The sequence below is a fragment of the Aptenodytes patagonicus genome, chromosome 15, assembly GCF_965638725.1.
Source record: "Aptenodytes patagonicus chromosome 15, bAptPat1.pri.cur, whole genome shotgun sequence".
NCBI lineage: Eukaryota > Metazoa > Chordata > Aves > Sphenisciformes > Spheniscidae > Aptenodytes > Aptenodytes patagonicus.
Window position 1 is genome coordinate 4,477,878 of NC_134963.1, and position 11,230 is coordinate 4,489,107.

The 11,230-nt window shown below is 37.0% G+C and overlaps 1 protein-coding gene across 1 annotated transcript in view; it reads left to right on the forward strand.

Moving 5' to 3' along the window:
• The window catches only part of SLC15A4 (solute carrier family 15 member 4), a 30,173-nt gene extending 22,605 nt beyond the window's left edge, over nt 1–7,568 (forward strand). Inside the window, 2 exon segments of the mRNA XM_076352892.1 lie at nt 2,675–2,833; nt 6,149–7,568. Of these exon segments, the coding sequence (XP_076209007.1) occupies nt 2,675–2,833; nt 6,149–6,297 (308 nt within the window). The 3' untranslated portion in view covers nt 6,298–7,568.
• The last annotated feature ends 3,662 nt before the right edge of the window (nt 7,569–11,230 follow it).

The window sequence follows — 11,230 nt, forward strand, 5'->3', positions numbered from 1 at the left end:
GTGGACTTCTTCATGAGAAGTCAAGTCTTTAAGGCTTACGCTATTCTTATGTGAATACCCTGCTGTTCTGCACTTGCTGGGTCTGTACCAACAGCTTTGTAACTTCAAAAACTGTTGGTCAATGTTAGGAAAAATGCAAATGCTTCTCTTTCTTTGAACCAGAAATTCTATGCAGATCTTAATTGCTTTGCGTATTACACTTTCATTCGATTTGTTTACAGCTTTTTTTCCTGCCTTCTGATTGTTATCTAAACTGAATTCTTAGTATCCTTAAGAAGGCCTCTCAAGACTTTAATAGAGTATACTTTACCAATTTGATATTAAAAGTTGATAAAGGCATCTATTGTGCTATGAAATTCAGCTTTAAATAAGCAAAGTGTTAATGGTTACAAAACTGTAGTGATTTGGAAATGTTTATTGTGAACAAAAAGGGACTAAATATCATAACAGCAGAAACATAAGTTGTTTTGTTTACTGTAAAACTAAGCATATTCTTATTAAGCCACATTAGTTACACTTGAGGTACCTTTAAAAAGATGACACACATTGCATTAATTTTTTGTATTATTCTGTCAATCCTCTTAAAGCACCCTTATTTAACTGGGAGTCGTAATCTCACATGACAACACCAACTAGAGGGTTTAATTTCAAAACTGCTTGTTTGAGGTAGCATGAAATTGTTATTAATGGCTGCCAGCAGGCAAAAATATCTCTGAAGGCAAAGAAAAGATTTTATATTCTTTATGCCAGATTAAATATTAGGGTTGCCGGAAGCATTTTTCAAGTTTAGAAACGTGCCTTATTTTGTTGCAAAAAGTGTATAGTGTTACACCCATTTTGGTCTTTGTTTTCAGTCTTAAGATCTTTTTCCAGCAGTAGCACTCGCATCCAGTATATCTGTAAAACAAACAAGAGAAGAAATGGGCCAGATCCTTTCATGTGATATACCTGAGCTTAACTTGTACAGAATGTACAAAAGCCTGGTGACCAAAATGTGACTGATAACTCTGGAGACTTGTGGCAGCTATGATAACTTAACAAAAGGTTAAAAAACAAGCTACTGTATTCCGAGAGTAGTCTACTTTTTTTCTCTTTAAGTGAGATTGGACAGATAAATACTCCTTGAAAAATCTGAATTGTTATATTGGTGGCAAAGCCTAGAAAAAAAAATTTGAGTTTTTAATTCTCAAAATAAATATAATTTCACCCCCGCCCTCCTTTCCCCATTTGCAGATGTCTCTCCATCTCTGTAGCAATTCTCTCATTACGGTTTGAATTTACAGGAACCCACACAGCTGAGTTGCACGAAGAATGTTTCGGTTCCCTTCTAGAATCACAGACAGGTTGCTCTTGGCCCATTCTAATGTGTTTTGCGAAGGAAAAGAGAAGCAGCGTGTTGGTTATCAGAGATTTCTCAGGTGGCAGTGCAGAATGCTGTTAGATCAGTGAGAACATACAGTTCTGTTTCTTTTACAAGAACAAAGTTCCTCCCTTACAACAGGCAAATTGACCCACCTGGCTTGAAGTGTTAAGCCTTTTCTTGAAAAGAAATGCCAGTGTATTTCTATTAAACTCTGTCTGGAGTAGCAAAAGTCAAATACCAGTAACGGTGAAAATAAAGCGTACCTTTATTATGCAAGACATAAGATTTGTGCCATTTTCAGGCCTATAGTGCTCTCTCTTTGCCAAGAAAAATGTTAGATGAGGTAGCATTAATTTTCAGTATGAAGCAGACTATTTTGAAACAAGCATTTCACCTGTCAAAGAAAAAGCTCTGCGAAGAATGTATTTGACTCTCTTGTGAATAATCCCATTTGATGTTTGACAGGAATATTATTCTAAAAAGGAGGGTTAATCATGGGCATTAGTCTTTGCAAGGCAGAGCGTAACCCAGTGTGTTCGGTTGGTACTAAAATTCAGTAGCACAGATTTTCAAATTTACATCACTTGTATGTTTTTCTTGGGTTTATTAGTTGAAATTTGAGTAAGGATAGTTTGAAGTTGAAGTCCCATTTCTATAAGCCTTGAAAAGAATGGGCCAGCAAGCAATGAGCTCGGAGAATTCTAGATCAAAATTAAATTAAAACTAATTACTGCCTTTCCAGCTACAATTAATTTCTCTGTCTGCACATTCAGAGATACAGACACTGAGTCTGTGAGAAATAAATATTCATGGTCAACGCAAGAGTGACCTTCAGTTCCTGAGTACTTTGTTCTCAGCAGGGAATGCCGTGTGCTTTGTAAATACTGCACAGCAGATAGGCAATATAGAAACAAGTGAAATGGGGAGCGTGGAACTTGCCAGGTTAGAGTAAGTGTAATAAATTTCTTCGAGGATAATTTTAGACAGAAAAATGAATGTGCTGCCTCAGAAGATGTCTTGTTTTTACACATGTAATATTAATAAGATCAAAATGCGTGTCTCAAATGTTGTCCATTTAATGGGTTGATATGTTGATGACCTTTAACAGGGTTCATAAAGCAATTAGAGGGAACTGGGAACTGATAGGGATTCACTACCTCAATTCCCTGTCTCCTGAAATCCAAGGCTAGTTTTAGGTCTTTAACATACCAGAAGCAGTATACATCTGTAACTGCTGTAACACTAAACTAGAATGAACTACTACTGTTTCTTAGATCTTCCAACAGCTTTTTATTTAATCTTTTAAAACAGGTCTAGAATTTGCATATTCAGCTGCTCCCAAATCTATGCAGAGTGCTATTATGGGGCTGTTTTTTTTCTTTTCGGGGATTGGATCATTTGTTGGCTCTGGATTGTTGGCACTGGTGTCTATTAAAGAAATCGGCTGGATGAGTAATCACACGGATTTTGGTAAGTTACTTTCAGTGTATTCATAATCTATGAAGTAGAAGGCTTCCTTCAGAAGCAGTTAAGCATCAAGCATGTGAAACTGTTCAGTCTTAGCATAGTTATTATTTTAAAAATATAAATTTGTCTACTGTTTTGTTAAAGACAAAGTTTCATCTTGCATGTAAGTATGAAGTAATGTGACTATGCAAAATGGTACATTGCCCTCATGAAAGCATGGGAAACACGCATGTAGTATTTTGCCTCTGTAAGGCCTGTCAATTACCAGCTTGTTACTGCATTTCATCACTAGAAATTACTTATAAATTTTTGTATTTTAGTAAAAAATACTTAAATTATGTGTGGAAGAAGAATATATTTGGTATAAAGTACTGAAATTACTTTCTGCGGTTATGGGGAGTAAAATGTACCCATCTCTCTCTTAGTGATTATTCAGCTTCCTAGTTTCAAGAGACTTCATCAAAATTACCATGAGTTAATTTTGCATTTCTGTCTGCTAGCTATTTATACTCTTAAAGTCCAACGTATCGTCTGCTTTGTATTGCCAGTTGAAGTTAAAAATAATTATTGGCACCAGTAGGTGGCACCTTGGGAATTTCAGAAAATCATACCATCATCAATGGGCTAATTAGTTCCAACAGAAGGAGTGTGAAAAGTTCTTAAAACATATGCTAGACCTACTGTGTATACATGGCTTAAAAGTGCAGCCTAAACTTACTTGAAATTTGGTATGGGAGAATTTGCCATTTCAGCTTGATTTGCATGCCACCAAAAAGTAATGTTGTCTGGAACAGTACATATGCCACAAGTTGTCATCTTTGGTTTATAAGTTGTTCTTTAAAAGACTGCAAAAGATGACAAGTAGCCTTAACTTTATGGAAGTGTCCTCACCAAATGAAAATTTAATCACATTCAGACTTTTTTCCCCAGTCCATTTCAAAATTAGAAGAGTATCTTTTTCTGCAATTCTGTATAGATAGTTCAGTTGATAAGGGCTCAATAGGAGGATAATAATTTCATACAAATTAATATGTGATATTTGATGGTGCTTTTTTAGCCTCTTGCCTTTGTTTTCTGAAGCAGCCTAAGAGAAGACAGTGCCTAATATTCTCTCTGTAACATATTTAGGTTGTGCTAAATATATCCAGAGTTGGCTAGAACTGGATGTTACCTTTCATGACTCATTGGTCATCTGTTTTGAATAAGCTACTCAGCTCAGTGGATTGTCCTTTGGACAGCTGTCAGAACTGGATATTTCTACCTTTCTTAGTCCAAAGACTCAATATACAATCGAGCCTTCTCAGCAGCTATAGGTCTGGCTTAAGGTTGAAGCGCTCAGTGGGTGATTTTGATTTGTAGCATCCATAGTAGCTACTGTTTTAACCGTTTATATCAGTAACTGTTTAAAACTCAGTTTTCATTTGGTATAACATTATTGAAAGTTATCAAATTCACATCTAAAATTTACTTAGGTCTTCCAGGCTAGAAATTGTAAGGAGGAGTCTTTATGAATGAATGACTTCTGAATTTTTCATTAGATGCTGTATAATAACTACAAGCACGTGCACTGAGTTTCTGCTATGTATGCTAACTCGTGGTATCATCTGAGGTAACTGACGGCCTCCAAAATCTACTGAGAAAGTTCACTCTCTGCTGGCACTTCAGTGTTGATTGCTGCCGTTGAAATGACTGTTATTTCTTTGACAAAAAATGAGATTTCATGGGTTTAATATCCCATCTCATAAAGGATAATTACTACTCTTTAAACACGTCTGCTCTTGAAATGGAGATTCACATGTATATTGTATTTTAAATGTCAAGGACAGACTCCGTTTAATTTTATTGCATTTTATTATAAGTTCATTTAATTGTATCTTAAGTTTCAGTAATTAAGGTAATTTAATCTGAACATTTATAGGCATGCTGCATGAACAGCTTGTTAGGATCAATGTACACTTCACTATTTTTACTCTCTCTCACCTTTTTGATAATCATAATGGTTCAATTGGCTGTGGCTCATGTGGCATGTTGGAAATGAGCCACAGTATATTGTTCTTGGAAGTACAGCAATTGTTAGTGAACATTTCTTAATAGAGGAATAATGTTTTAGCATCACTAACTTTGAGGGAGTGTCAAAGGTGAACTGAACCAAAACCAAACCACGTATGGTTTCATGAACCCTAAACTTTGTTCCAGAAGAAGGCTGAGAGAAAATCTCAGTAATTGCTTTCTTTATATCTACAGAGTTGCCAAACTTTTTCCTTAATAGCATTCATTTTTTGATTCTTTTATCTTTCACTTAGCAGAGAAGGGAGGTGCAGGCCTCTAGATGCAGAGAGACCGTATAGCATTAAGCAAGGCTGAAAAGGCTGCTGGAGAGGACTCTCTAGTCTATATAGTACAAAAAAATCATACTTTTACCTGTTTCAATTAAGGTGTAAAACATAAGAGACCACCTTTTTTTGCCTTGACTAAAGCCTTAGCACTTCACTGTATTCTCCAGGCTCCTTAAAAGCACATCTAGTGAAGATGGTAAAGGGTTTAAGTTACTAGCCTGTATGAGTGTAGCTTTGCTTCCATTCTGAATGCTGCATTTCACTGGGAGCTGTTTCTGAACAGTTTACAGTCCGGGCCTTTGTTTGCAGAAATTTCTTTTTCAAGTCCATTTAGTGGCCACAGCACAGGGATGTTTTCTTTCTCTGCTTTTGAAATGAGTCATCTCCTCAAAAATTGATAAGTGATCTCTATTACTTACATTACGAAGAAAGTAAATCGTGTATGAAAATACACGTTGACGTTTTTAGCCCTTTTATCTGAAGTCAGCAAAGCATTGCAATTTTGCAGTATAGAAACCAGACTTAAAAAAAAAAAAGCGGGGGCGGAGGGGGAAGAAAGGAAGATTATTAGCCTATCAGCCTTTTAAAATTGTATTGACTCTCATGGAGCATGCCCACTGCTATATGTGTGTAGTCTTTGTTTGCACAAAGTTCTTGCAGTGGTAGGAGGAGCTTCCAGCAATTTTTTGTAAGTAAGAAATCATGCAGTAACAGCGTATCAGCTTCTTCAGGGACATTACTTGGTTTAAGGCATCGAAGCACAAAAGAAAGCAATCCTTGTACTGTGTGCATCTTCCTCAGAAGCTCCATCTTTTGCTCTGGATAATTAAAAGCAAAACTGTGCTGTCAGATGGAAATGTGATTTGGTTTGGGTTTCCCCATGTTTTGCAGAAAAGTCTTCACTACTTAAGCTTGAAGGGCTTGACATTGTTATTTGTATATTGTTTATAAATGTGTTTTTTTCCTCCCCAATTCTTTCTAGGTAATATTAATGGCTGCCAATTAAACTATTATTTTTTTTTGCTGGCTGCTATCCAAGGAGCAACCCTCTTGCTTTTCCTTATTGTTTCTGTGAAATATGATCATCAAAAATCGAAGATTAATGAAGTGGCTGCCAACGGGAGGATCTGATACCTGTTACAGAGCAGACTTTATTACAGCAGCACACAAAATGAAGTGGCAGCGCACCCTGAGTCTGCGAGATCTTGTTTTCTCCAGTGAGACTCCTACCAGACTTTCATGTTACAAGAGTTCTCGCCCCTGCCCCTTCTCGTGTAACGTAGGTAAGTGCCTTATGTTGGCGGGGCTCATTTCTTGCACTACGTCCTGGCGGAGGACAAACATGAATCTTGGAAGTGTATTAACTCTAGGCACGCAGGATGCTCTTTGTTAATTGTGAGATGTTTACTTAACTCTTGAAAGTTGGGACGCTTACACTTGGAAATTCAGTATAATGAGTCACATGTGACGTGGATTGTTCCTGACTGAAAAACTCTTCTTAGTGAAGAACAGTGGATCTAGAGAAACGCTCAACAGTCTCAAGCCTACATTGAGGACACCGGAAAGGAAACATTTTACAGAAACCTCAAATAGTGGTTACAAGAATAAATTTTCAATCCGGAGAGTCATTTTTGGGGGAGAAACAGGGACAAATTAAACTGCAGATTAGCTCAGATTAAAAAGAAATGTAGTTTTATAATTGACCTTTCACCGGCAGTGTCTCAAGGATTTAAGTCGAAACTTGCAGTCAAGAAGACTGCATTATATGTCACAGTAGCTTGTCATATAGCTGCTGTAAGTTTCGGTGCACAATAAACACTTGTTGGGACTGAAACGGTTTGACTTCAGAAATGTTTTTATTTTTGAATCTGCATTAGATGTATTAGGACAATATGGAAACATACATCTTTTGACAAAGCACCGTTCAGTCTAACGCTGTTACTTCCTTAAGGAATATTCGAAATATTTGCAGAAAGAAAACTGAGATTGAATTCTCAGAAGATAAACGCGCAATAACAATTTAGAAGCCTTTCAGCCACTTCCTTCAGTCTTGTGTCTTACTTCTAGCTAACATGCTACAGGGTTTGTATCTTTCAGCAACACATTCCTATAGGAGAGCAAATGGTTTTATGTTTAGCCTCTTGAATTTTAATGATTCTAACAATTGTACTTAAGATTGTGCGCAGACTGGTATGGAAGATGCAAGGAATTATGCAGAAAGAAAATAAAAACTCAACTTTTTATGTGTTGAATTTTTATAGTTTCCTTTGTCTGCATTTACATTGTTAAAATGTCCTTCTTTCGTACATGGACATCTTTTTAATGAGTTTACAAAATAAAATGAACTTCCATGCTGTGACTTTTGACCCTTTGTTTCTAGGTAAATAAAATTATACTACAAATATTTTGTTCTTTAGCCTTTATTTCCTAAATATACAGTGGAATCCTATAAGATTTCTAAACATACACTGGCATCCTATTAGTTTTGTCAGATAATATAGCAGTATGCAAGCTGTCCCGTCTTTACCAAGATAAATCAGTGGAGATGCTTCAGCTATAGCATTACTTGGTATGATTTAGAATTGGAATAACTAAAGAAAATAAGTAAGCAACATCTCATATGAGGAAAAGCTAGTTTCCTTTTCTAACTTTGTTTTAAAAGCTCCACATGCTGTTTCTGGAATATCCCATTTACAATTGGCTAAAAAGACCTAATAGTAAGGTGGTATAAGCTGCATAAGGAACATAGAGGGACCAAAAAATTTCTTTCTTGAATGTATACCGTTTTAGTCATGGACTTCTGATATGGGGATGAATCTGTAGCGTTTCATGTTTATTTCATTAATTGCAAAACATACATAATCACAGGAGAGAACTCGGTTGTGCCCACTAATCAGTATTCTACTAGATTTATGAAGATTTTGCTTTTAGAAGTGTTCCTTCTTCTGAAGGACTAGTACTATTCTCAGAACCTCCAAGATGAGTGTTACTTCTGGTGTTAGATGTCATCAGCTTTGGTGTCTGTATACTCATCCCTTTTCTGGTAAGTGAATTTAATTAATTTCACTATTTTTTCCCCAAAATCTAAAATTTTTCAACAGCATTCATAAATTTCCCATCTGATATGGGTCTGCTGATTGTAGTTAAAACGGAATTTAATGCAGAATGGAGAGTAATCTGCAGATCACCAAAGAAACTAGGTGTCTAACAGTAACTGTGACAGTCTGTGTAGGCAAGCTTTAGTGAAACTATTATTTGAGGAAAAATATAATCAATAAATACTAGGTTAGCCTACTCAATATTTAGGCAAATGCTTTTTACCCTGTTAGAAGCATACAGTAAATGTCTGCATGTTTCTGTAGGGCTGTGGTGGTTCTAACACTCTGGAGATGAGACTGAACATGCAATCAGTTGTATAATTTAATTTTTATTTGGAATGACTTGGCTGAGCTCCAGGCACAAGTAATTATGACCATTTATGAAGATTAATCTGACACTTCTCATCAAAGGGATAAGGCCTTTTTGTGACTCAAAGGCTTAGCTGATTCTTCCTCCCCGTCTTATCTTTTGGTGTTTCCACTCCAGTCACAGAAATAAGACTAATCAATTAACTTTGTGACTGAGCACTGCACCTCATCATTAATGAACTACCTTGAAGCATACAGTTTGAATTTAGTAACATTCACTTCATAGATTGTTCCAGCGCAACAGGAAGATCTGACAGGAGTCACCCCAATGGACTTTTCTAAGCCTCTGACTTCCCAGGTGTCTTAAATTCAAAGCACAACATTGAAAAGTAAGTACTTGTTCAACATGAGAGCAGGTATCTGATTAAAGTTCATTACTTTTACTCATAAAGAATTATGAAAAGAATAAGCGTGTACCTTACAATGCCTATGCAAGCTATAATCCGATCATGTATGAAGAATAGCTGCCTCTGTTTTATTTGAGATTATAAGGTGGACGCATTGCTCGTGTAATTGTGGATCTTTCAAGAGTACAGCAAGACCGGTTTTCTCGTGCCTTTGTGTCTACAGTCTATACTGAATATCCCTCCTCAGAAAAGAGGAGTCTTTTTCATGTCTTCTGCCGATAGAAACCTCCAGAGTGAGTTTAATTACAGTAGTAGAGGCATCCATCAGTATTTCCCTTAAAAGTCTAGTCAACTCTATGAGTTGTTTTTGGTTTGTGTCTTTTTGGGTTTTTTAACAAAAGTTGCTCAGGGCTGACGCTTGTCAGGCAAGGTTTCAGCTTAACAATAAACCTGTATTAAAAGATGCATGGAGTTAACTTTTTTTTGTGTGTTTGAAATTGCTTTTTGAAAAATGTTATGCTAGTGATTTTCTTTATATGCAGGGCAAGTTATGTTAGCGCAGACAAGCCCTCTGGGGAAACAGATTACAGTGCTTTCCATCTGAACAGTCAATAGCTTGAGATGCAAATTCATCTCTGAGGAAGCAGAGAATTTGTAGACCAACACTCAGCGCTGCCGGTGGAATAATGCACGTACCTGAGAGCATGGTACCTGCTGGCCCCAGAGCAAGGATGCAACTGCAGTGAAAGAATAGAGAACTAGGGTCAGAAGCTATTAAACGATAAGTATGTAAACAGACATTGTGCTCCGGGTAGCACTAAGTTCAGAACAGCAATGAACAGTGCTTTCAGTGAAGATTGCCTCGTGACAGTTAATATAATCTGGCTGCTGGCTGTTTTTTCATGCCATGTACACAATATGGTTTAATAGTCCTTTCCATCTTGGAATTAATTTTTCCATTACAGTATTCACAGCATAGATTTTGTTCTCTAAGTCAGTGGAAAGAATAGTTGTCAAAACCTAGTTACATAGTAATTGGATCCACTTACAGTGGTTTTCAAATAAGCCTTACTACGTGACTAGTAATCTCTAACCTACAGTCTGTTGGACTTACAAGATTGTAATGAAGGATGAAAAGCATTACACTTTTTTACAAGCACGGAGTTGGGAATTAATTACAATCCATCCCACTACCTTCATTCTGCCAGTGGCTGTAGTAATGCTTGAAAAAGGAGGTAAAATAACCTGGCGTATTGAGGATTGATCAGAACAGAAAGAACTGGGAAGTTGAAGTGGCCACTTTATATCCTGAAGGATGAAAGCTTACTTTTCTTTCCATTCTTTGATTAATTCCATACTCCATTATATGTATTTTTTATATCTTTCTTAAACATGCTTCCTTTATCAGGACATTCTCCTACAGTGAATAAGTTCAAAATACGTATGTAACATTAATGGATGTCCTTTAGTGGAAGGAATGTCTGTGCTCAGCTGAGCTGCGACTGCGTTTTATGTAGACAGTGCTGAGGTAGCTAGATACCCATCGGAGGAACTACAGCACAGGTTGGTACGGACGGTCCTTGGCTGGCTTTGCTGCTTCAGAGGTACATGTCATCAGCGTCCAGCCAGCGGTCTTAGATCTAGTCCACAGAAATGGCAGGCGCATTGAGACTGCAGCGTAGACGTACCCCAATACTGTATTCCTCCTTCGGTGCACAGCTACCGTAGCGTTCTGCTGATAAGACTTCTCATCCCCCTTCCTAGGAAGTGTTAGTCAGTAATGAGATTTAGTGATACGACAGAGTCCATAGATCACTTTTGACAGGAAATAGAACACTTTAATGAACAAGGGAAAACAAGGTAAATATTGCTTAGGCTTTTGAAGATGGAACTTCAAACCGATAACATGCTGTGTGAAAGCTGTGAAATATACTTGACTGTCTCTGCACATCTAATGCTGTACATCACGATCTCTTCCTATCTATCCCATCACCTTTTCAAGAGTAGTTTTCTCTTGGCTCTGAACTCTCAGGAGACCCTAAGGTCTTGAATTGTTCTGTCTGCTGTAGCTGTGGAAACTGGTTAATGCCATGTATCAACACAAAATGACTATAGCATATTTAAGTAATAATAACTATTAACTTGATCGTAATGACAAATGGCTTTACTGTCAGGCAAGATGCTATAAACTACTAGTCTGCAAACTAAACATCTGTGAAGAGCAGTGTTCTGCTCCGAGTTAGGATGAAG